General features: G+C 40.9%; 1 protein-coding gene across 6 annotated transcripts in view; it reads right to left on the bottom strand.

Moving 5' to 3' along the window:
• The window catches only part of LOC134357872 (triple functional domain protein), a 345,138-nt gene that overhangs the window by 113,191 nt on the left and 205,172 nt on the right, over positions 1–26,775 (bottom strand). For all 6 annotated transcript variants that reach the window (XM_063069603.1, XM_063069602.1, XM_063069598.1 and 3 more), the window contains exons 27-33: positions 23,306–23,395; positions 21,646–21,738; positions 21,191–21,302; positions 20,571–20,761; positions 18,970–19,071; positions 13,677–13,816; positions 8,707–8,806 (exon numbers count right to left, since the gene is read on the bottom strand). In XM_063069603.1, the coding sequence (XP_062925673.1) occupies positions 8,707–8,806; positions 13,677–13,816; positions 18,970–19,071; positions 20,571–20,761; positions 21,191–21,302; positions 21,646–21,738; positions 23,306–23,395 (828 nt within the window). The remainder of the gene's footprint in view (positions 1–8,706; positions 8,807–13,676; positions 13,817–18,969; positions 19,072–20,570; positions 20,762–21,190; positions 21,303–21,645; positions 21,739–23,305; positions 23,396–26,775) is intronic.

Genomic DNA, 26,775 nt, shown 5'->3' with positions numbered 1-26,775 from the left:
ATGATTAAAACAATGGGACTTTCAGCTAACGACATTGAATTAATTTGGAATCAATTGAGAACAAACATCCTGGATTGAATTAAAGCAACAGACATTGAGGGGGAAACAACTGGATAAGATTTCTACAAATGCAATGTTATAATGCTTTAATTAGGTTGTTAATATTTTAATCAAGCTTCCCTAAGTATGGACAAGTGCTAATCCATTATTAACACCCTCATTAGATCGCCATTAACAAAATCATTCAGTATAACCTATAACATAATCCATTAAGTTTGTTGATATAACATTTTAGTTGTATAAAATACATATTTTATTCTCAGAACAGCGTAATGAATATTACTCTAAAGACACAAAATAACTGGCTTGGTAAATTATGAAAGGTTAATGTAATATCCATGTTTTATTTTTACATACAGTCAATAGGAATTTCAAAAATAGGAAGATATCACACAAATTGAAGAACGCCAATCGATAAAGGTTAAATTGTTTTCTTTACAAACAGCTAATTCTTTTAGAACTCTAAAGGCTGTATATTTATTGGAGAAGCAATGCTATCATGGCAACATTATTGGCAAAGCATTATCCTATATGATGCAGCCAACTACTTTGCTAATTATTATTAAAGCATAAGAAAAGAAATCCACCACCACATTTTTGGATTATTTTCCTGATTTCTATCTTACCCTTGAAATCTATGCCATAGTACAAGAAACTTACCCAGTTTTGATGAGGAACAGCTAGGGAGCTCAGAAGCTGGGATACAGACTCCATACTTCGGCTTGAACTACCAGCTGAATCATTTAAATCTTTCATTGCTTTCTCACAATACCAGGGATACTAAAATGGCTTCAAAGGCAGTTTCAAATCCACACCAGTTGATTTCCTGCATTTATTTTGCAGTGGAGGTGGACTATATTCTTTCAAGTAAATTCGGAATACAATGAATTCTCTTCACATTAAAGGTAGGATATTAACATATCAAAGAGGTTCTGTACTGATGCAAAAGCCAAAGAGGTGTACCTATGATCAGCCGAAAAAGCGTGTTTCATGATTACTCTCAATTGCTGCACCAATAAGCAGAAGAGCTTTTTCTACCTTCAGTTGCTGGGTGTACATTAAAAGCAGTAAGCAGTGATTGTCATGACCACGATGGTAGCATATTAACTTAAAGCATACTGTGGAAAAATAACTGCTATTTATAAAGTAAATAAACATATTATTTAACTTCAAAGTTGCTGGTGAACGCAGCAGGCCAGGCAGCATCTGTAGGAAGAGGTGCAGTCGACATTTCCTATGCTCCCTACGCAACTCCCTTGTCCATTCGTCCCCCCCATTCCTCCCCACTGATCTCCCTCCTGGCACTTATCCGTGTAAGCGGAACAAGTGCTACACATGCCCTTACACTTCCTCCCTTACCACCATTCAGGGCCCCAAACAATCCTTCCAGGTGAGGCAATACTTCACCTGTGAGTCGACTGGGGTGATATACTGCGTCCAATGCTCCCGATGTGGCCTTTTATATATTGGCGAGACCCGACGCAGACTGGGAGACCGCTTTGCTGAACATCTACGCTCTGTCCGCCAGAGAAAGCAGGATCTCCCAGTGGCCACACATTTTAATTCCTCATCCCATTCCCATTCTGACATGTCTATCCACGGCCTCCTCTACTGTAAAGATGAAGTCACACTCAGGTTGGAGGAACAACACCTTATATTCCGTCTGGGTAGCCTCCAACCTGATGGCATGAACATTGACTTCTCTAACTTCCGCTAAGGCCCCACCTCCCCCTCGTACCCCATCTGTTACTCATTTTTATGCACACATTCTTTCTCTCACTCTCCTTTTTCTCCCTCTGTCCCTCTGAATATACCTCTTGCCCATCCTCTGGGTCACACCCCCCCCCCCTTGTCTTTCTTCCCGGACCTCCTGTCCCATGATCCTCTCGTATCCCCTTTTGCCTATCACCTGTCCAGCTCTTGGCTCCATCCCTCCCCCCCTGTCTTCTCCTATCATTTTGGATCTCCCCCTCCCCCTCCAACTTTCAAATCCCTTACTCACTCTTCCTTCAGTTAGTCCTGACGAAGGGTCTCGGCCTGAAACGTTGACTACACCTCTTCCTACAGATGCTGCCTGGCCTGCTGCGTTCACCAGCAACTTTGATGTGTGTTGCTTGAATTTCCAGCATCTGCAGAATTCCAGTTGTTTGCGTTTAAATTCACTACTGCGAAGCCTCTTCCGGTGATGCCTACACCGAAGAAGTTTATATCCTCTCTTCGACGGGAGTTCAGTGAAACCATCTCTCACTGCTCCCCATCTGTAAGTTCTTCGGCTCTTCAACTTTTCGACCACACTTTGACTCAGACTCGCTATCACAGCCATATATCCTTTCTTGGAACGTGCCTCCATCGCCAACTTACTCCAGTTGGCTTTAGGATTCGTTTCCAAGCCTCTCAATTTGGACCTTCTGAGGATCCCAGGTACTCACATTTTATTGACTCTGCCTCTCGCTGCTTCTCCTGTCAAGCTCTGAAGGCGACTCTCTCCGCCATGAAGAGGTACTTGGTGTCCCTATCCCAGACCCTTCCACACCTTCGGGACACTTTCTTCGCCGTCTGTAATGGTCCTACCCATTATTTCATCCTCCGTCGGATTCACGCCTGCAATCGCCGTTTTTTTGACTTCGTCATGTTAGGCAAAGATCGCAAGATCCTACATCTACGGACTCCAGAGCCTGCTAGCCCTGAAACTAGCAGGCATGAACTTCAGATTGCGGCCTCTGCCATTGATCTCGCCGGCTCCAATACCTCAGGGCATATTCAAAACCAGGACTCCAGCAACGACCATGGACACCGTCAAAGCGATTGCGCAACCACCAACTGCGACTCCAGCCTTGAACTCCAGGCCGGGTCTTTATGTGCTCCTATTGTGACTCCCGTCTCCCCTTCCCCCACCAATACTCTGCAATCCCATCTCCTTCAGATCCCATCGTCAGCTCCTGGGTACTCAGCGGCTCCATCTTCTTCTCACCCCAACCCTCCCTTCTCCATTGATACCCCCAGCCTCCCCCCCTCCCGCCTCTGATCCCAGCTCTCAAGATTCCAGCCTTGAACTCCAGGCCGGGTCTTTATGTGCTGCTGTTGTGACTCCTGTCTCCCCTTCCACCACCACAACTCCATAGCCCCGTCTTCCTCAGATCCCACCGTCAGCTCCTGGGCCCTCGGAGGCTCCATCTTCCTCTCACCCCAACCCTCCCCTCTCCATTGACACACCCAGCCTCCCGCCTCCCCCCTCTGATCCCAGCTCTCATCCGTGCCGGGTCTTTACCATCCCCTCCGACCTTCAACTGTCGGAGGCAGAACGCTCTGTTCTCAGTAAGGGCCTCATTTTTGTCCCCCTTCGCCCACACCTCAGCAAGTTCCGTGTTCGCCATGATGCGGAACTTTTCTTCCACCGTCTCTGTCTCCGAGCCTACTTCTTCGGCAAGGACTCTTCCACCCCCACCGATGACCACTTCTCCCGTCTTCAACCCTCCTCTTCTTCATGGACACCCCGCTCTGGTCTTCTGCCTGCTCTGGACCTCTTTATTGCTAACTGCCGACGGGACATCAACTGTCTCGACTTCACCACACCTTGTCCCCATTCCAACCTCACTCCTTCGGAACGCTCTGCTCTCCACTCCCTCCGCACTAATCCTAACCTTATTATTAAACCCGCCGATAAGGGGGGTGCTGTTGTAGTCTGGCGTACTGACCTCTACCTTGCCGAGGCACAGCGACAACTCGCGGATACCTCCTTTTATTTACCCTTCGATCGTGACCCCACTAAGGAGCACCAGGCCATTGTCTCCCACACCATCACCGACTTTATCCGCTCAGGGGATCTTCCATCCACTGCTACCAACCTTATAGTTCCCACATCCCTCACTTCCCGTTTCTACCTCCTACCCAAGATCCACAAACCTGCCTGTCCTGGCTGACCTATTGTCTCAGCTTGCTCCTGCCCCACCGAACTTGTTTCTGCATACCCCAACACGGTTTTATCACCCCTTGTTCAATCTCTTCCGACCTATGTTCGTGACACTTCTCACGCTCTTAAACTTTTCGATGATTTTAAGTTCCCTGGCCCCCACCGCTTTATTTTCACCATGGATGTCCAGTCCTTATATACTTCCATCCCCCATCAGGAAGGTTTCAAAGCTCTATGCTTCTTTTTGGATTCCAGACCTAATCAGTTCCCCTCTACCACCACTCTGCTCCGTCTAGCAGAATTAGTCCTTACTCTTAATAACTTCTCCTTGGGCTCCTCCCACTTCCTCCAAACTAAAGCTGTAGCTATGGACACCCATATGGGTCCTAGCTATGCCTGCCTTTTTGTTGGGTTTGTGGAACAATCTATATTCCGTGCCTATTCTGGTATCTGTCCCCCACTTTTCCTTCGCTACATCGACGACTGCATTGGCGCTGCTTCCTGCACGCATGCAGAACTCGTTGACTTTCTTAACTTTGCCTCCAACTTTCACCCTGCCCTCAAGTTTACCTGGTCTATTTCCGACACCTCCCTCCCCTTTCTAGATCTTTCTGTCTCTGTCTCTGTCTCTGGAGACAGCTTATCCACTGATGTCTACTATAAGCCTACTGACTCTCACAGCTATCTGGACTATAACTCTTCTCACCCTGAATCTTGCAAAAACGCCATCCCCTTCTCGCAATTCCTCCGTCTCTGCCGCATCTGCTCTCAGGATGAGGCTTTTCATTCTAGGACGAGGGAGATGTCTTCCTTTTTTAAAGAAAGGGGCTTCCCTTCCTCCACTATCAACTCTGCTCTTAAACGCATCTCCCCCATTTCACGTACATCTGCTCTCACTCCATCCTCCCGCCACCCCACTAGGAATAGGGTTCCCCTGGTCCTCACCTACCACCTCACCAGCCTCCAGGTCCAACATATTATTCTCCGTAACTTCTGCCACCTCCAACGGGATCCCACCACTAAGCACATCTTTCCCTCCCCCGCTCTCTCTGCATTCCGCAGGGATCGCTCCCTACGCAAGTCCCTTGTCCATTCGTCCCCCCCATCCCTCCCCACTGATCTCCCTCCTGGCACTTATCCGTGTAAGCGGAACAAGTGCTACACATGCCCTTACACTTCCTCCCTTACCACCATTCAGGGCCCCAAACAATCCTTCCAGGTGAGGCAACACTTCACCTGTGAGTCGACTGGGGTGATATACTGCGTCCGGTGCTCCTGATGTGGCCTTTTATATATTGGCGAGACCCGACGCAGACTGGGAGACCGCTTTGCTGAACATCTACGCTCTGTCCGCCAGAGAAAGCAGGATCTCCCAGTGGCCACACATTTTAATTCCACATCCCATTCCCATTCTGACATGTCTATCCACGGCCTCCTCTACTGTAAAGATGAAGCCACACTCAGGTTGGAGGAACAACACCTTATATTCCGTCTGGGTAGCCTCCAACCTGATGGCATGAACATCGACTTCTCTAACTTCCGCTAAGGCCCCACCTCCCCCTCGTACCCCATCTGTTACTTATTTTTATGCACACATTCTTTCTCTCACTCTCCTTTTTCTCCCTCAGTCCCTCTGACTATACCCCTTGCCCATCCTCTGGTTCTCCCCCCACCCCCCGCCTTTTTCCCCGGACCTCCTGTCCCATGATCCTCTCATATCCCTTTTGCCAATCACCTGTCCAGCTCTTGGCTCCATCCCTCCCCCTCCTGTCTTCTCCTATCATTTTGGATCTCCCCCTCCCCCTCCAACTTTCAAATCCCTTACTCACTCTTCCTTCAGTTAGTCCTGACGAAGGGTCTCGGCCTGAAACGTCGACTGCACCTCTTCCTACAGATGCTGCCTGGCCTGCTGCGTTCACCAGCAACTTTGATGTGTGTTGCTTGATATTATTTGACTGAAATTTTCAGGCGGGATGCAAGCATCAAGAAGTGAATTGTAATAAGAAGTTACTTTCCAGGCGTAGTTAAAAAGAAACCTCCAAAGAAAGATCATTGGGTGAAACCTACCATTCCAAGAAATAATAATTTTAACTAAATAATTTCACCTGTAAAGATAAGCTCACAAAACACATGAAGAAAAGAATGATACTCTCCTAGCATGGATGAGAGAGGTGGAAGAAATCTGATATTGAGCATAAACTCAGGCATGGAGACGCTGAGGTGAACGGCCAATCCCTGTTAAGTAAATACCTTGACTCCTCATCTCTCCAACCAAACAGGAGCCTGTTTAGGATATTATTAACAGAGTGTTTCATGATCCTGACATATTCTTCAAGCAAGATTTGGGCCATTAACACATAGTGGTAGTACTTTTCTTTTAAATTGTACTGGGGATACTGGCTATTGAAAAATGTGTTGCTTTGCCCAAGTTTCTCCAGACATTTATTTGTGTATGCTTTTAGACCATCCCTCCATACAAAACTGTTTCAGTTCATCAATATTTCTGGGATACCTTGCATGAGCAGCTCTCTTCAGATCATGCACCTCAATCGGGTTAAGGTCTGGACTCTGATTTGGCCATTCCAAAACACAAAATTTCTTCTTTTTAAACAATTCTGTTGTTGATGTGTTTCAGATCATTGTCTTGTTGCATCATACAACTTCTATTAAGTTTCAGGTGATGGACCGTTACCCAAACATTCTCTTGATACAATTTTGAATTCATTGTTCCCTCAACGACTGCAAGCTGTCCAGGTCCTGGGAGAGCAAAGCAGCTCCAAACCATGATGCTCCTACCACTATGCTTCACGGTTGGGATGAGGTTTTGATGTTGGTGTGCAGTGCCCCAACTTAGCAAGTTCTAGAGATTTCTGTAGGTCTTTTGCCGTCACTCTTGGGTTCTTTTTCATCTCCTTCAGTATTGCACATTGTGCTTTTAATGTGCTCTTTGCAGGACACCCACCCCTAGGGAGAGTGAATGTCAACCATTTGGAGACAATTTCGCTTTCTGTGGACTGATGAACACTCAGGTCTTTAGAAATGTTTTTGTAGCCTTCTCCAGCTTCATACATCTCTACAAGCAACAGACACAAAATGCTGGTGGAACGCAGCAGGCCAGACAGCATCCATAGAAAGAAGCACAGTCGACGTTTTGGGTTGAGACCTTTCGTCAGGACTAACTAAAAGAAGAGATAGTAAGAGATTTGGAAGTGGGAGGGGAGGGGGAGTTCCGAAATGATAGCAGAAGACAGGAAGGGGAGGGATAGAGCTAGGAGCTGGAAAGTTGATTGGCAAAAAAGATACAAGGCTGGAGAAGGGAGAGGAGCATGGGATGGGAGGCCTTGGGAGAAAGAAAGGTGGAGGGGAGCCCAGAGGATGGAGAGCAGGCAAGGAGTAATTGTGAGAAGGACAGAGAGAGAGAAAAAAAAGGAAAAAATAAAAAATAATCCCCCTCCCCCTTTCAAATCTCTTACTATCTCCTCTTTCAGTTAGCCCTGACGAAGAGTCTTGGCCCGAAACGTCAACTGTGCTTCTTCCTATGGATGCTGTCTGGCCTGCTGCGTTCCACCAGCATTTTGTGCGTGTTGCTTGAATTTCCAGCATCTGCAGACTTCCTTGTGTTTGCGTCATACATCTCTACACCTCTTTTTCTAAGGTCCTCTAAAAATTGTTGTGATCAAGGCATGGTACACATAAACATAACATGACCTTGTGTGTCTTTTTTTAATAGGGCAGGACCCCTCTACAACCCACACCTCCGCTCTCATCTCATTGAATGGAAAACCTGACTCCAAATAGCTTTTGTCGAAGGCATAACCCCAGAGGTTCACATACATTTTTGAACCTAGACTGTGATTGTTTAAATAATGTACTCAGTATTGATGAGAAGTAGTACAATTGTTTGTGTGTTACCAGTTTAGGCAGATTATGTTAGTCTATTATTGTGACTTAGATGAAGACATGAGTAATTAATGCAGGACACCAGGTAACTGCAAAGGATTCACATACTTTTTTCCTGCAACTGTAAACTGCCAGTAAGCTGCTCCTTTTGGAAAACAGCATCCCTGACTACAGTACCTGCATGTAGGAAATCAGAAGTCAGATGATCTCAAGTGCAGAACACAAGCATCCCGAGTGCTTGCGCTGGGTTCACTTTATTTCCAGTCTTGCAGCATTATACCAGCCCTATTCATTTCAATGAAATTAATAGGCTTGATAGAAAAGGGAAGTGAAGGTTTGTCAGCTTTTCTTATTTTAGTAAGAAATACATCTGCCTTAGGCCTTTCTTAATCAAACGGAACTATTTTAGCTAATTAAGGAATGCATTTTAAAGTTACACTAACACTTTAAAGCTGCATCATTACACAAAGTTATTCACGGCAGATAAGAACATAAGAAATAGGAGCAGGAGTCGGCCATCTGGCCTGTCGAGACTGGTCTGCCATTCAATAAGTTCATGGCTGATCTGTCATGGATTCATCATCATACACACATAATATCAAACATACATAAATAAATGTCTGAGAGGAACTTGGATAAAGAAACACATTTTCTAATAGCTGTAATCTTATTTTAGTTTCAAACCACAAATTCTACCGGATGATGCTGCTGACTTTCAGTTTTGAAAGCTATAGGAAGTCGTTGGTTGAATTGTGAAGAGTACCATTTCTGGAGCTAATTCATTGGTACCTAGTTCAGTCCATGAAAACTATATGGATTATCACAATGTTGCCTACCTTATCACTGTCCAAAGTGTTCTGTGAGGTCCGTGATGCTATGGAAATTGTGTCAGGTTGGCTGCTTGCATCTCCCTGACTGTCCAGTTCTTCTCCATCCCTAAAAAACAATGAAACACCCCACACTCGTTAGTACTTCCAGTGAATCATAACGAACTGTGATTCTTAATTATTATAAATCTGCCACCATAGGTACTTATTTGTTAACCATATTTATTAGAAGTTATATCACAATAATGTGCACTTCCTATCCAATAAGAACATGCATTATGACAAGTGTGTTTTCAGGATGTCATCAAGATGCTTTTTTTCCCCTGAAGTACATGGGAAAATTACACTTATATACAACTTCAATGAGGTGACCTGCTGCCAAGTAATTCACAATATGGTTGTCAAACAAAATCTGAATACAAGCCATATACTGAAATAACTAAACAAATTATAAACATGTGATCAAAGGTAGGTTTTAAGGAATACCTTCATGGAACAGAGAGATGGAGAAGTTTACTGTGGAAACTTTAGTACTTACTACCTAGGTAAACAAGTACATAACCACCAATGGTAAAGCAATGTACATTATGGATTTACAAGATGTAGAACTCTGGAGGGTAATGTGACTCCTGGAAGTCATAAGATTCCCAGGGTGGATAAATCCCTAGGGACTGAGGAGGTGTCCCCTCGGACATGGGAGGCTGGTGCAGGAACTTGCAGGAACTCTGGCAGAGATATTAAAACATCCTCAGCCACAGCTGAGGTGCTGGAGGACTGGAGGACAGGAAATGCGGTTCCGTTATTCAAGCAAGACGAAGAAAAGTAATCGGCTGGTATTCAAAGGCATAGGATATACATGGAAGCGAATGGACAGGCCCAGATAAGAGACAGTCAACATAGCTTTGTACGTGGTAGGTCATGCCTAATCAATCTTATAGTTTTTTGAGGAGGTTACCAAGAACCTTGATGGAAGGGAAGGCAGTGGATCTTGTCTGCATGGACTTCAGCAAATCCTCCGACAAAGTCCTGCATGGAAGGCTTGCCTAGATGATTAAGTCACTTGGCATTCAGGATGAATAGTCAACTTGATTCAACTTTGGCTTAGCATTACAAGGATATCTTAAGTGGGTTAGGAGTTTATATCCTGGAGCACAGGAAAATGAGGGGAGATCTTATAGAGGTATACAAAATTATGAAGAGTATAGATAAGGCAAAGGCATACAGGATTTTTACCATCAGATGGGGTAAGACTAGAATTAGAGGTCATAGTTTAGGATGAAAGCTGAAATACTTAAGAGGGATCTGATGGGGAACTACTTCACATTTACCAAGCTGGTTTGGAGAGGTCATTAAAGAGCTATTCCAACCTAATCGCACATATTCTCACTAAAGGAAAGTACTCAGAAAATTGGAAATGTGGGATAAAAATAGAAAGTACTGGAACCAGTCAGTGGGGAAAGCAAATGCGGAGATGAACACAGGAATAACCATTTGAGTTAATGATCACTCATAAGAGCTGTTTTATGAAAAGTGATCTGTTCCTCTCTGCACAATATTTTTGTTAACAGCACACTACAATATTTATAATATTAACACTAGAATCTGAATTTCACCAGATAAGTTCAAGAAAAACAATTAAATGGAGATAAACACATGCTCGAGTACATATTCTAAGTAATGATGCACAGATAAAACAATTTTTTAAATATTGTATGAATGCTTGCAGGAATCACAGTGTACAAAAATACATCCAAAGATATCAGGCAATGCTTTAGTTAACCAGCTCTCTAATTTGGTGGTTGCTATGGCATTCACTGACATTTGTAAGCTATGGGCCACACATTTACTGAAAGTGTTTCTCCTCAATTTGCAAATCATTAATTTTTAAAAAATATTTGCTTTTCTGACAAATACTTTTGATGCACAGAGGGAGTTCACAGAAACCCACAAATAGAAAATTATTGTAATTGCAGCAACATTTCTGAAAAACAGCTTTCAATCTTTATGTACTGTCTGGCATCTACAAGTGGTTTTGTGTGATCAGAAAAAAAAATTGTTTTTTTTTGTTTTACAATTTACCTTATTAGTAAAATTAACTTTGGGGAAGGAGACAAAACACAAAAATATTAAAGCATAATTTCAAGAAAATTCCTTATCAGTCTCCATTTTCTAACAATAATCTACCTGCGAGTAGTTATGTAGGAATATGCAGACTCTTCTACCAACATGCATCAAAGACCTAAAGCTTGTCATGTTTTCATCAACAACCATTCCCTTCTGTACAATTATCACACTGTGAGTCAATTAACACAATTATGTATGTTTCTCTGGTAACTTAGCTTTTTATCACAGCCATTAAACCCAAGGTAGTATTTATAGTATGTGCACCTACAAATGGAGGAAAATATAAAAGGACAAAAATTACATTTGTTGCCTAGCAGCCAATTCTGAAATTTTAACCATATTAACAATTGTATGTCTTCTCTTGCTTATGGAGCTAGCTAGCCATGTCACAATGTAGATGGTCACAGTTAGTCAATTAGTGGTAGATTGTTGTAATTGGGACAATCATGTAGGGTTCAAAATTCTGCAGTTTTATGCAAGGCATACTCTGCCTCATCAAAATGAAATTACAGGACAGCGATAGCTAATAATAAATGGAAGCTCGTGAACTGCGTTACCCAGGTTAAGAAATCAGGACAACTCCCTCTGCTATATTCCTTCCTTCCACTAGCCCACAGAGCAAACGTTACCACATCTTCGCTCTGCAGTCCTGACAATGATCCTACATCTTTCTTTAGTTTCTCCCTAGTTCCGCCCCCTCCCCACCCACCAAATTTATAGGATGAGCAGTAGCATGGCAGTTACCGTAATGCTATTACAGTGCCAGCGACCCGTGTTCAACTCCACCACTGTCTGTGAGGAGTTTCCTCTGGGTGCCCCAGTTCCCTCCCACATTCCAAAGATATGTGGGTTAGCAGGTTAACTGGTCACGTGGATGTAATTGGTCTGCATGGGCTCATTGGGCCAGAAGGGTCTGTTACCACATAGCATCTCAAAATTAAATAAATAAAAATAATCTTGCCTTCAAACCTACCTCCTGCTTTCAAATTGTTGATTACCAAACTTTCTCTCCAATTTCCATATGTTACTGGAAGACAATGAATCCTCTCAATTTTATCTACGCCCTTCCCAAACAAAGGACTTATGACCCTGACCTCCTCCCATCATCATCCCATACTTGTAAAATGCTACCTTATATCCAACCTTCCTTTTCTCTCCAAGTCTTTGAAATGCTGTGCCTTGTCAAATATGAGTTCATCTTACCTGAAACTTTCCACGTTATACATTAATGATCTGGTTGAAGCAACTGATGGCATTCTGGCCAAATTTGCAGGTGATACCAAGGTGGAGAGAAAGGGAACATCACAGAGGAAGGGAGTGTGCAGAGGTCTTGGATGGGTTGGGAGAGTGGGCAAAGAAGTGGCCATGGAATACAGTGTAGGGAAGTATGGGGTCATGCTCTTTGGTACGAAGAATAAAGATGTAGACAACGGGGAGAAAATTCAGAAATCAAGATTGCGAAGGGAGTTCGGAGTACTGGTTCAGGATTTCCTTAAGGTTAATTTGCAGGTTGAGTCTAGAGGATTAGAACATCAAAACAAGGATGCACTGCTAAGACTTTAGTCAGACTGCATCTGGAACATTATGAGCAATTTTGGGCCCAATATCTAAGAAAAATGAGGATCCAGAGGAGGCTCACAAGATGATCCCAGAAATGAATGGCTTAGCTTAAGAGAAGCACTTGATGTCTCCAAGCCAGTATTTGATAGAATTCAAAAGAATAACAGGAATTTGATTGAAGCCTACTGGATACTAAAATGTAAAGAGGATTTCCCATTCGTAGGAAAATCTAGAATCCGAGGACACAGCCTTAGAATAAAGAGATATTCCTTTAAAACCGAGATGAGGTAGAATTTCTTTGGCCAAAGGGTGGTGCATCTATGGCATTTGTCGTTACAGAAGGCAGTGAAAGCTTAATCATTGGGTGCATTTAAGGCACAGATTGAAAGGTCCTCTATCGTTATGGGGTTAAAGTTATGAAGAGAAGATGAAAGAAGGGAGCTGGAAAAAATCAGCGATGATTGAATGGTAAAGCAGATTTGTTGGGTCAATTGGCCTAATACTGCTCCTATCCCTTTCTTCAATATAGGTCACTGGGTCTAATATGGCACTGTATCAACAGATCTTGTTGATCCAATAACTGTCATAGTTCTTGGTTAAGATAACTTTTAAAATTCTTATCTTTGTCTTCAACTTTTTGGCTTAATTCCATCTCCAGCTCTAAAATCTCTTCTGGCTCTATAAGCATCGGTAATATTTATACTTTTCTAATTCTTGCTTACTCCCAAATGAAAGTGTCCCACCACTGGGAGATGCCCTTACCACAGCCAAACCCCACCGTTCTGAAATACCATCCTTGAACTTCATCCGTCCTCACATTCCCTTATGAGATTCAGTGAATTGTTATCTAAGTTATTAATGAGGCAGCTCTGATATGTTAAATATGCCATGTGAATAGAAGCTGACATTATTAGAGTTTATATGCTAATAATTCATCAAGATTTTATCAGTTAATTCACAGGCACTCATTTGCATTAATAGTATAGCAATTAATGAAAAGCAGTTGATGCACTTCAAATTTTGCAGTTATTAGCCAAACCATAAAAGAAATATTATTCATAATTTGCCACTGATAGTCTCAGTTAAGTAAACTAATTCCACACGTGCAGAAATGACAGGTTAGGTGCAGATGTTGTCAACTCAACTGAAAGGTGACACATCATCCCGTTCATGATTTTAATAGAATAATTTGCTTGATAGACAATGTACATAAAATATTTATATTACCTTGGATTATTAGCATTATTTTAGAATAATTATAATGAGAATGTAAGATGCGAGATGGAATCACTCACCTCCTTCCTTTATGTTTGTGAGATGCAGGCTTGGGCAGATGGATTGCTTCTTTTAGTGCACCTTTAAGATGAATAGTCCTTTCCTGTATAACTTCTCGTATATGTTTAATCCAATCTTGCTTGTTTTCAATGCTCGATGCCTTCATCATGGAAAAAAAATCATGGAAAAATATATAAATGAGATGAAAACTGACATTTACTCTGCATTGTGTACCTCCAGGAATTGAAAAACAAATGACAGAGGATTGGGCCATCAGTTAATCGGTTTCAGCCGCTTATTTAGATCAACTCTTAAAGAACAAAAATGATTTGAGAAAATAACTGGAGTTCCCTTAATTTATTTGGGACACTAAGCCACTTAATTGGGACAGCAGACTGTTGCCTAAGTTTCAAACTAGTGTCAGTCCTGTGCACCTGTGTGGTTGCGAAACACAAAACCATGCTTAGAGCTAACAGCTTTTAAATAGTGTCAATTGTGTGTGCTTGTGTACAAAAAGCAGTGATTTTCGTCACTGATAGTTGGTGAGAATTTGGAACTGTTTTGCTCACTGCAGTATCAAGCATTCAGATGCCACAAATTGCCAGGAGTGAAAATGAAATGATTTCAGTACTTGAACAAGTTAGGAACTACTAAGAATTTGAAGGTACTGATCATTATCTTGAAAGTTTTACAATGAAAATAAAGATATGAAGAATGCAATTATCGAAAACATTGTACGAAGGTAGTCCATTAACTGCACTTAGTGGCTATATTGATATTGTTCATAGCAGCAGCTTACACTGAATGAATTCCTCAATCAATAACTATCAGGAACTACAGTTTTATAGCACTGTTAATTTTCTAATTTGTTCTCTATTTCATTTAAATACATAATTTACTACTTGGTTAAATGGTGGTTTATATGTTTTAAACTATTTCATGAAACTTCAGCTAATTAGCACAGCCACTCAATTGGGCCAAAATTAACGGGTCCTGATGTCTCCCGATTAGCCTGAATCCACTGTATTTCAGAACATGTTTTATGAAGTCATTAAATTTGAAATTTAAAATAAAAACCTTATTAAACAAAGATTAGGGATGAACAAAATGCGGCGGTAGAACTGAATACAGTGGTGCTAGAAAGTTTGTGAACCCTTTAGAATTTTCTCTTATTTCTGCACAAATATAACCTAAAATATGATCAGATCTTCACGCAAATCCTAAAACTGGATAAAGAAAATCGAATTAAATAAATAACACAAAAGAACAGTATACTTATTCATTTTTTATTGAGAAAAATGATCCAATATTACATGTATTTGTTGGAAAAAGTATGTGAACCTTTGCTTTTAGTCACTTGTATGACCCCATTGTACAGCAATAACTTCAACCAAGAATTACCCTTAATTGCTTATTAGTCCTGCACATTGGTTTGGAGGAATTTTAGACTATTCCTCCATACAAAACTCTTTCAGTTCATCAATATTTTTGGGATCTTTTGCATGAACAGCCCTCTACAGGTCATGCCACAGCATCTCAAATTGGGTTTCGATCCATCGCAGCAGGACAGATGACCCTGCAGAAGGGTCTTGGCCCGACTGTACTCTTTTCCATAGATGATGCCTGGCTTGCTGAGTTCATCCAGATGCTTGAATTTCCAGCATCTGCAGATTTTCTCTTGTTTGTGATAAAATCTGTCTCAATTGGGTTTAGAACTGGACTCTGACTTGGCCTCTTCAAAACACGAATGTTCTTTTTAAACCATTCTGTTGTTGATTTACTCTTGTGTTTCGGATAATTATCTTGTTCTATCATCCAACTTCTATTAAGCTTTAGGTGACATACTGCTACCCTAACATTCTCCTGTAAAATGTCTTGATACAATTTTGAATTCATTCTCCCCTCAACAACTGCAAGCTGTCCAGGCCCTGAGGCAGCAAAGCAGCCCCAAGCCATGATGCTCCTTCCACCATGCTTCACAGCTGGGATGAGGTTTTGGTGCTGGTGTGCAGTGCCCTTTTCCCTCCTAACAGAGCAGTGTGCATTCCTGTCAAAAGGTTCAACTTTTGACTTCATCTGTTCACAGAGCATTGTCTCAGAAGTGCTGCAGAATACCCAGGTGGTCTTTTGCAAACTTGAGACATGTAGCAATGGTTTTGTTTGGAGACCAGTGTTCTCCATGGTGTCCTTCCACAAACAGCATTCTTGTACTGTGCTTTTCTTATAATGGACACATGAACAGAGACTTTAGCAAGCTCTAGAGATTTCTGAAGGTCTTCTGCTGTCACTCTTGGGTTCTTTTTCATCTCCTTCAGCATTGCACATTGTGCTTTTAATGTGCTCTTTATAGGACACTCACTCCTAGGAAGAGTAGCAACAATACTAAATTTCCTCTACTTGGATACAATTTCTCTTACTGTGGACCGAAATGCTTTGTAGCTTTTTCCAGCTTCATGCATCACTACAATTCTTTTTCTAAGGTCCTCTGAAAGTTGTTTTGATCAAGCCATGGTGCAAATAAAATAATTTTTCTTGAGAAGAGAGGCTCTGTCAATTATATGATTTTGTGTATCTTTCTTAAAGGGCAGGATACTTCTACAACACATACTTCTGATCTCATCTAATTGATTGGAAAACCTGATTCCAAAAAGCTTTTGTAGAAGGCATTACCTCAGAGGTACACATACTTTTTTGAATCTAGACTGTGATGGTTTAAATGATGTACTCAGTATTGATGAGAAGTACAATTGTTTGTGTGTTCTTAGTTTAGGCAAATTGTGTTGGTCTTTTGAGACATTATTTACCATGCCCATGGTTTGTTCTTCATCAAATTATGGTACAGGTGTCCCCCGCTTTTCGAACGTTCGCTTTACAAAACCTCACAGTTACGAAAGACCTACATTAGTATCCTGTTTTCGCTTTCAGAAGGTGTTTTCACTGTTACAAAAAAAATTCAGCGCACGATAAAAAATTCAGCACGCAAAAAAAATCAGCGCACAATAAAAAGTAGCGTGCGCCCCGAGCAGCCGCTCTCCCCGGATTCGGAACGGCATTCTCGCCAGCATTGCTTTAACACGAGCCTGTGAGCAGTCATTTGCAAGATGAGTTCTATGGTGTCAGAAAAGCCTGAAAGAGCTTGTAAGGGTGTTACACTTAGCGTAAAACTAGACATAATTAAGCGTTTCGATCGTGGTGAACGAAGCAAGGACAAAGTGAGTTTGGCTTGTGGAAGCTGACGAAGATGATGTTGAAGAGGTTTTGGCATCCCATGACCAAGAACTGATAGATGAAGAGCTGATGCAATTGGAAGAGGAAAGGGTAACAATCGAAACCGAATGAGTAATGATAAAGTACGACTTTAATTTTGAAAGGGTATGTAGGTTTAGGGGATATTTGCAAGATTCTTCGAGTCCTGACAAAGAACTGTATGATAGAAAAACGCGCGAGGCTCAGCAGTCAAGCAAGCCTTCCACATCAGCCACAGCAGACGACGAACCTCGACCTTCAACATCGAGGCTGGCAGTCATAGGAGAAGATGAACTGCCTGCTCTAATGGAAATAGACGATGAGATGACACCCCAGTGTCCCACCACCCCAACACCCAGGCTGCGGACAGATACTGTACCGATTCGCGGAGAATGCAGCAGTAGTCAGGAGGCACACAGCACATCTTTAAGAAAAAAGCCGAAATAAACATGCTAATTAATTAGGTGCTGCCCCACACGTAATTGTTGGCCCAGATCAGAGGCGATGCAATTGGCAATCGGCACTGATCTGGGCCAAAAATTACGTGTGGGGCAGCACATAATTAATTAGCATGTTTATTTCAGCTTTTTGCTTAAAGATGTGCTGGGTGCGTCCCGGCTACTGCTGGACTCCTGCGTGCTTCGCGGCAATGTATCGGTTGGTGGCCCAGAGGGTGGGGGCCACTGCACCACCCAGCCTGCGACGACTCAGCCTAACACACCATCATCAGTGTGCTCGGCGCTGTTTTCCCAATTCCAGTAAGTGATACTACACTGTGCATACGTTATTTCTACTTTATATCGGCTGTGTATTTTTACGTGTTATTTGGTATGATTTGGCACCTTCATAGTTTAAAGGTTACTGGAGAGCGCTTGCTCCGTGTTTTTGCCAACAGCGCTTGCGTGAGATTTTCTGCCGACGGCGCTTGTGTGAAATTTTCGCTACGGAGATCTGTGCCGGCAATGATTGTGGAAAAGTATTTCCACTTTATATAGGCTGTGTATTTATCATACCATTCCTGCTTTTACTTTATGTTACTGTTATTTTAGGTTTTATGTGTTATTTGGCATGACTTGGTAGGTTATTTTTGGGTCTGCGAACGCTCACAAAATTTTCCCATATAAATAAATGGTAATTGCTTCTTCGCTTTACGGCATTTCGGCTTACGAACTGTTTCATAGGACCACTCTACCTTCAGATGGCGGGGGAAAGCTGTATTGCTTTGCACTGCTGTAATTATATGTTATAATATAATTATGTAGTTCTGTCAGTGTTAGTCTTTGGTTTGTCCTGTTTTCTGTGATGTCACTCTGGAGAAACATTGTATCATTTCATAACACATGTATGCATTTCTAAATGACAATAAAAGAAGACTGAGTGCTCTCATAAACTAAATCTAAAAAATATTATTGTGACTTAGATGAAGATCAGACTACATTTTATGAGCAATGCAGAAATACTGGTAATTGCAAAGGTTTCACAAACTTTTTCTTGCAACCATAATGCATTTAACATCTGTGTTATACATGGAGAGCTATGATCCAGATTGTGGATCGATGGGATTGGCAAATAACAGGCATAGACTAGATAGGCCGAAGGGCCTGTTTCTGTACTGCAATGCTCTATCACTCTATACAATACTCTTCTGTAGATCACATTGTTATAATGGCTTGTGATCAGAAGATTATGAAGAATTTGTTTAAAGATAAGCACCTCTACATATATTTGCTCATTGACTATTTCTTAAATGTTTTGTAGCTTAAATTATAGTTTCTATTCTTAAGGGAAGTATGATAAATAATTGGGACAATAATCTTACAATAATCACACAATAAAAGAATATTAGATATGAGTCAAGAATGTTACCATACAGTTTTAAATTCAATGATTTGCTGTGTGGAAGTAGTGATAATCTTAATTAACATTAGTATTGTTTAAGAATAAGGAAGGGAGATGGAATAATGGATGCGGAATCTTAGCAAACATTTCCTAACTAAACTTAGCACAAACAGAAGTCAATCAGTTTATTGGAAAACTCTTAGATCCTATAAAAAAAATTAATATTACCTTCAAAACAATTTTATTGTCTGAGGTTGGTGTCCGTCCAATCCACAATGCAAATTTACACTGATCTCCTTCGACGTGTTCTGTGACACCGAGTTCTGAGGTCTACACCAAACAAGAATATATTAGTTCAACTCTCAATAATCTTCCCATTGATAACAGGTGCATTGCAGATCTATTTTCTATAGTATTTCTGCTTTAACAATTATAATGAATGGAACATAATAAATAAGGTCCATTCATATACTAACAAAGCAAGAATCAAAAAGCTGACAATATCTTGCTGTCTGTAAAACAATATTTTAAAATACAATTTCAGTGGTTAAACCAAACAATTAGTTTTTACGAGGTGATACTTGTATTAGCGCAGAGGAATTGTCATGGAATGTACGGTTTACATGTGGATGTGCAGACAGGACTTGGCAATGCCATTGAATATCAGTAGTAGATAGTTGCATTCCTGTAGAGAGGATCATTGCCTGACTCCCCAACAACTCTCAATTCTATTTTCAAATCCCTCCACGTTTCTCTTCATCTCTGAAACTCTACAGCTCTTTTAAGTAATCTGTGGTTCCCCAATCTTGGCCATTTGAGCATCTTCATTTTAATAGCTCACAAACATCCACAATTTTAGCTGTCAAAAACATAATTTTTGGAATCTCCTTGCTATTTGTCTTTGCTTTTTTCTCCCTTGAAGATGCCCTTTAAAATTAACCTCCTTGTTTAAATTTCTACCCAGTATTCCATCTTGTGCTTCCTTTCAAATACTGTTTAATTACATTCCATGGGGATTTTTCATTTTTGCTATTGTTGTAAAAATAACAGATTTAAATCATGAAACTGCATTGAGATAATCTAAAAATTAAATCAGACACAGAAGGCTTGCAATGTACAATGACAGATTACCAAGAATTAAAAAAAACCCAAGGAAAAATTCTGTGGAAGGAAAAACAAATGAAGTGGGAACATCACTTAATATTGAACAATTTCGAGATCAGATGCACTGTATATAATGTTCCAACGTACGTATGATTCTTTTCTAAGCTATGAAGATTTAAAACAAAGCAGCCCAAAAGACAAGAAAAATTATGAAAATGAACAGGTGATTGACCAAGAATAGTATATGAATGGAAATGAATCACAATTATTCTAGTCACACTTCGGTACTCCCGTGAATAGTCTTTCCAATCAGGTGCATTCCTAATCTACAAGATTGAACTTTCATCTTTTTTTTGGCGTGTGCCTGCGTGCGTGCAAGTCTGTGCGTGTGTGACTGTGCGCGCATCCGTGATGATGTCTTTTTTGTGGCATTTTACAAGGTGCGGAGCGAGAGAGAGAGAGAGAGAGAGAGAGAGAGAGAGAGAGAGGGACTGTGCAGCACGCCACTCCTCACACAGACATCTTCGCAGTATTTTCCCTTTATTTTACGAGGTCGAGTTGCGATCTCGATACTCAACTCGGCACGGATGGAAAGCGTACTCGGGAGTGGACCCAGCTGGTTTCGAACCCAGGAACCTCCGCTCCCGGGTCCGGCACCGATGTCATAGCGCCACCATCTTCAATTCAGCTGCACCATTATTCCAGTTTCGATTGATAGCACTTACAAGCAACTTGTGTTTGTAGATATATTTACTCCTTCCATTAGAATCTTTGATTTCTTTGCTGAAGACGAGCGACATTTCAAACAGGAAGAGGTGCCTCTCTCGGCCTTTGCGGATCAAAGATTTTGGATCCCACACTTGGAAGGATTCCTGAAGGATTAGTTCTCCCTGGGATTCCAGATTCTCATCAAAACCTGATTACAACAACATTTTCAATTTTTTTTAAGACCTCATCAATTTATCTTTTCACACTTTGAACTTGTAGAAAAATGCTTTTCTGAAAATTTGCTGACTAAATAAGAAGGCATTATCTCGGTTTATAGTTCTGTCTTAACATTAAGTACAGCATTGACATTCTCACATGCCTTTTACTGCAGAATAGACACACTGATAGAGGAAGTTTGCTTGTATTTTACTTTTTTAGCATTAACTTAGCCAATAATATAACGCAGAGATTATGTAAAATATGGATAAATAAATCAACTGTTAATACTCACATAATTCAGTTTTTACTTTGAGTAAAAATTTTTACGTTTATCCGAACATAAACTGATAAATATCATCATGCCTGGACAAGTTTGGAAGAATGTCCTCCTCAGCACTGAGGTACATGAATGACCTACCTTCCAACATGCTGAGATGCATGGCATCATTGGCACGCTTTGGAACACTCAGCATAACCTCCAAGCCATCCTTAATTTCTCCTTTCCCTTCTTCACAACAGGTCAACAGTTCCTGCAAATTAACAAATCCGGAGAAATTTTATGTTCATTGCTATTGAGAAGTCTTCGTAAAAGTAAATATAAAGAAATTTTAAAAGATTTTGTTCCACTGAAATGATTTTGTACCATCCTTTCATTTTTGAATAAAGTACTTGAAAACAAAGAATGTTAACAAAAATAATATCGATTTAAACAATTAGCTGTAGTGTGGATTATAATACAAGTACAATTATATATTTGTAGATGAATTTTGTGAATGCACTATTGAAAATGTAACATTGAAAATTACTTATATGAATTCAGCAAATCAACTCTTCAGTGCTTCTTAAGCTTTCTCAAAATTTACTCATTCTTACCTTTAAAAGCAGTTGATATTTAGTTATTCGCTGCACAGGCTTGATAAGATAGGAAGAGATCGAGTTGGCTAGTCCATGACGATGTTGTATTTCCTATTTTAAGAACAATATTTTGTACATAATGTATTATATAGGAGATAATACTGTTAATTTAGAATAAAAATGTGGTCAATTACAATGTGCAAGTATCTTAGGAACAGTCATTCCATCAAAACATTGAGTACAGAAACCAGCTCTTTGGCTTAACTGGTCCATGCATAGGTCCTACCTATGCTACTCCTTATTTACTCACAGTTGGCCCATAACCTTGCAAATGTTCCTTAACCAAATGACCTTTCTCAACCATTTATCTGGTAGCTCATTCCATATACCTTCTGGATGTAAAGGTTGCCTGAGGTTCCTATTCAATCTATCCCCTTACTTTATATCAAATCCCTCCAGTTCTTGAGCCTCTAACCCTGGGAAAAACTGTGTGCATTGACCCTGTTTATACCTCATGATTTTAAACACCTTTGTAAGATCACCCCTCATTCTCCAATGCTCCAATGAAGAAAATCCCAATTTGCTCACAGTCTCTCTCTATAGCTTAAGACTCTTGAGTCCTCTGCACCCTTTCCAGCTGAATGGCAATTTTCCTAGAACAGGGTGTCAAGGCAGCGTAGTGGTTAGCACGACATTATTACAGCCTGCTGTGTACCAGAGTTCGGAGTTCAACTCTGACACCATTCTGTAAGGAATCTCTGTACGTCTGCCCCATGGAATACATGGGTGCTTCAGCTTCCATAATCCAAGCATCATACCAGGTAAGTTAATTGGTCATTGTAGAATGTACCATGATTAGGTTCAGGTCAATCGAGTTTGTTGGGGGTTGGTGGGACGGTATGGCTTGAAGGACCAGAAAGGCCTCCTCGTGCTGTATTGTTAAAATAAAATAATAAATAAATGTGGCCTCAGCAAGACCTTATAAAACTGCAAAATATAACATCCCAACTTCTGTACTCAGTGCACTGAATGAGACAGCCCAGCATGGCAGAAGCTTTCTTCACCACACTTTATCTACGACACTACTTTTCAGGAACAATTTGAACAATTATTGAGATACCCATATTTCTGTTGCTACAGGATTTACATTTTCAACCATTGTGGTCAATGTAATTATAACAGTATGAGGTAGAATGGAAGAGGTGTAAACTATATTGATAACCACGTACATACAGATATAGGATCCTGACATTCCTATCTCCATATCTTTGACTATCCTCAACCTCTTTCAGATCTACTCACTACATGCTAAACTTCATGATTTTAGTTCTTAATCTCAATTAAGCAAGTGGAATTCCTGACATTTGGAAATAGGTTTTCCATACATAAGACTGGACAACTATTGTAACAGATTCTCTTATGAGCAACACAATTTGGGAAGGAAGGTTTCTTGTCTGAGTGGAATCAATAAATAGCAGCAGGCCATTCAACTCCTTGACCTTAGTCCACAACTTCCTGTCTCTTCCGATCTTCCATCTGACTTGTTTCATTAGCTCAGTTGAAAAAAATTCCAACTCAATTTTGAAATTAGACATAAAGGTTGTTAAAATATTACGAAGAATGATTATTGTAAGTGAGAAGAACAAGAAGAGTTGAAAAGCACGTGAATGATACTAACATCAAAGTATGCTCCTGCATGCTCCAGGATAAGCTGGGTAGAATCTGGCTTGTTCCTGCAGTATGTTACGTACATCTGGAACTTGTCAGCCTGTTCATAGAAAAAAATGCAATACGGTTACAAAACACATCCTTACTGCCTCATTAGTCATTTTCCGAAGGAATGTTAACATATGGGGAAAATAAAATTAAACAAAAATTCATTTGTTAATCATCATCTTGGAGCAGCAAAATCAGCAGAGACAAGCTTTGTATTTCTGTCAAAAAACAAGGATTTTAAATGCTGTCTAATGGCACAGCAGAGCAATTATTACAGACACTTTTATATTGGTCAAATATTATTAAGAAATCAAGAATACTTTTAAAGATCAGAAAAGGTGAATTTCAGATGTTTTAAAATGACGTGCTAATAAATAAGAAGCATCAAAACTGTCCACCAGCATGTTGTTTCCTTTCAAGCCCACATAACAATACTATGGAACACACCAAGTGTCAGCCATGGCTTGAGTGTTGTCTTTTGTTTCTGCAAATATCAGCATGTTATCTGAGCACATTTAGAAATCAGGAGTTCTAACTTTCAGAGGCCACTTAAACGAAAACACTAACTACATTCAGAGATTTATGTTAATTAATATCCGCATGGCATTACTCCTCACAAATGGTAACTGCCTTGTTTCCCACATTCAAAATCAATAAAAAGCTTCTTGCATTCAAAGTAACCTTTTGTAATCTTCTTGTATCCAAAGTGCTGAAAGTCACCATATAAATGCAAGTCACCACTTCTTAACAAATGCTGTACTTTAAAAAAAAATCTCAGCAGTAACAATAGCTGTGTATGTGTGTATATGTCTGTTACTTTGTAAAGCATATGTGCAAACATATGTAAGTGCTTAAGGTTTGTCTGTGGGAATACATGTGTATTACCATAGAAACCATAGAAACTACAGCACAGAAACAGGCCCTTTGGCCCTTCTTGGCTGTGCCGAACCATTTTCTGCCTAGTCCCACTGACCTGCACACGGACCATATCCCTCCATAGACCTCCCATCCATGTATCTGTCCAATTTATTCTTAAATGTTAAAAAAGAACCCGCATTTACCACCTCGTCTGGCAGCTCATTCCATACTCCCACCACTCTCTGTGTGAAGAAGCCCCCCCCAATGTTCCCTTTAAACTTTCCCCCCTCACCCTTAACCCATGTCCTCTGGTTTTTTTCTCCCCTTGCCTAAGGGGAAAAAGCCTGCTTGCATTCACTCTATCTATACCCATCATAATTTTATATACCTCTATCAAATCTCCCCTCATTCTTCTACGCTCCAGGGAATAAAGTCCTAACCTATTCAACCTTTCTCTGTAACTGAGTTTCTCAAGTCCCGGCAACATCCTTGTAAACCTTCTCTGCACTCTTTCAACCTTATTTATATCCTTCCTGTAATTTGGTGACCAAAACTGAACACAATACTCCAGATTCGGCCTCACCAATGTCATATACAACCTCATCATAACATTCCAGCTCTTATACTCAATACTTCGATTAATAAAGGCCAATGTACCAAAAGCTCTCTTTACAACCCTATCTACCTGTGATGACACTTTTAGGGAATTTTGTATCTGTATTCCCAGATCCCTCTGTTCCACTGCACTCCTCAGTGCCTTACCATTAACCCTGTATGTTCTACGTTGGTTTGTCCTTCCAACGTGCAATACCTCACTCTTGTCAGTATTAAACTCCATCTGCCATTTTTCAGCCCATTTTTCCAGCTGGTCCAAGTCCCTCTGCAGGCTCTGAAAACCTTCCTCACTGTCTACTACACCTCCAATCTTTGTATCATCAGCAAACTTGCTGATCCAATTTACCACATTATCATCCAGATCATTGATATAGATGACAAATAACAATGGACCCAGCACAGATCCCTGTGGCACACCACTAGTCACAGGCCTCCACTCAGAGAAGCAATTCTCTACCACCACTCTGGCTTCTTCCATTGAGCCAATGTCTAATCCAATTTACCACCTCTCCATGTATACCTAGCAACTGAATTTTCCTAACTAACCTCCCATGCGGGACCTTGTCAAAGGCCTTACTGAAGTCCATGTAGACAATACCCACTCCCTTCCCTTCATCCACTTTCCTGGTAACCTCCTCGAAAAACTCCAACAGATTGGTCAAACATGACCTACCACGCACAAAGTCATGTTGACTCTCCCTAATAAACCGCTGTCTGTCCAAATGCTTGTAGATTCTGTCTATTAGTACTCCCTCCAATAACTTAACTACTACTGACGTTAAACTCACCGGCCTATAAATTCCCAGATTACTTTTCGATCCTTTTTTAAACAACGGAACAACATGAGCCACTCTCCAATCCTCCGGCACTTCACCCGTAGACAGCGACATTTTAAATATTTCTGCCAGGGCCCCCGCAATTTCAACACTAGTCTCCTTCAAGGTCCGAGGGAACACTCTGTCAGGTCCCAGGGATTTATCCACTTTAATTTTCCTCAAGACAGCAAGCACCTCCTCCTTTTCAATCTGTACAGTTTCCATGGTCTCACTACTTGATTTCCTCAATTCCATAGATTTCATGCCAGCTTCCTTAGTAAATACAGACGCAAAAAACCTATTTAAGATCTCCCCCATTTCCTTTGGCTCCACACAAAGCCAACCACTCTGATCTTCAAGAGGACCAATTTTATCCCTTACAATCTTTTTGCTCTTAATATACTTGTAAAAGCTCTTTGGATTCTCCTTCACTTTGATTGCCAAGGCAACCTCATGTCTTCTTTTAGCCCTCCTGATTTCTTTCTTAAGTATTTTCTTGCACTTCTTATACTCCTCAAGCACCTGATTTACTCCCTGTTTCCTATACATTTCATACAATTCCCTCTTCTTCTTTATCAGAGTTGCAATATCCCTTGAGAACCAAGGTTCCTTATTCCTATTTAATTTGCCTTTAATCCTGACAGGAACATACAAACTCTGCACTCTCAAAATTTCCCCTTTGAAGGCTTCCCACCTACCAATCACATCTTTGCCAGAGAACAACTTGTCCCAATCCACGCTTTTTAGATCCTTTCTCATTTCTTCAAATTTGGCCTTCTTCCAGTTCAGAACCTCAACCCTAGGACCAAATCTATCCTTGTCCATGATCAAATTGAAACTAATGGTGTTATGATCACTGGAACCAAAGTGCTCCCCTACACAGACTTCCGTCACTTGCCCTAATTCGTTTCCTAACAGGAGATCCAATATTGCATCCCCTCTAGTTGGTCCCTCTATATATTGATTTAGAAAACTTTCCTAAGCACATTTTACAAACTCTAAGCCGTCGAGACCCCTAACAGTATGGGAGTCCCAATCAATGTATGGAAAATTAAAATCCCCTACCACCACAACTTTATGTTTCCTGCAGTTGCCTGCTATCTCTCTGCAGGTTTGCTCTTCCAAGTCTCGTTGACTATTGGGT

The sequence above is a fragment of the Mobula hypostoma genome, chromosome 17 (assembly GCF_963921235.1).
Source record: "Mobula hypostoma chromosome 17, sMobHyp1.1, whole genome shotgun sequence".
In the NCBI taxonomy this organism is placed as follows: domain Eukaryota; kingdom Metazoa; phylum Chordata; class Chondrichthyes; order Myliobatiformes; family Myliobatidae; genus Mobula; species Mobula hypostoma.
The sequence above is the reverse complement of the archived record's forward strand: the minus strand, read 5'-3'. Positions and strand labels throughout refer to the sequence as shown.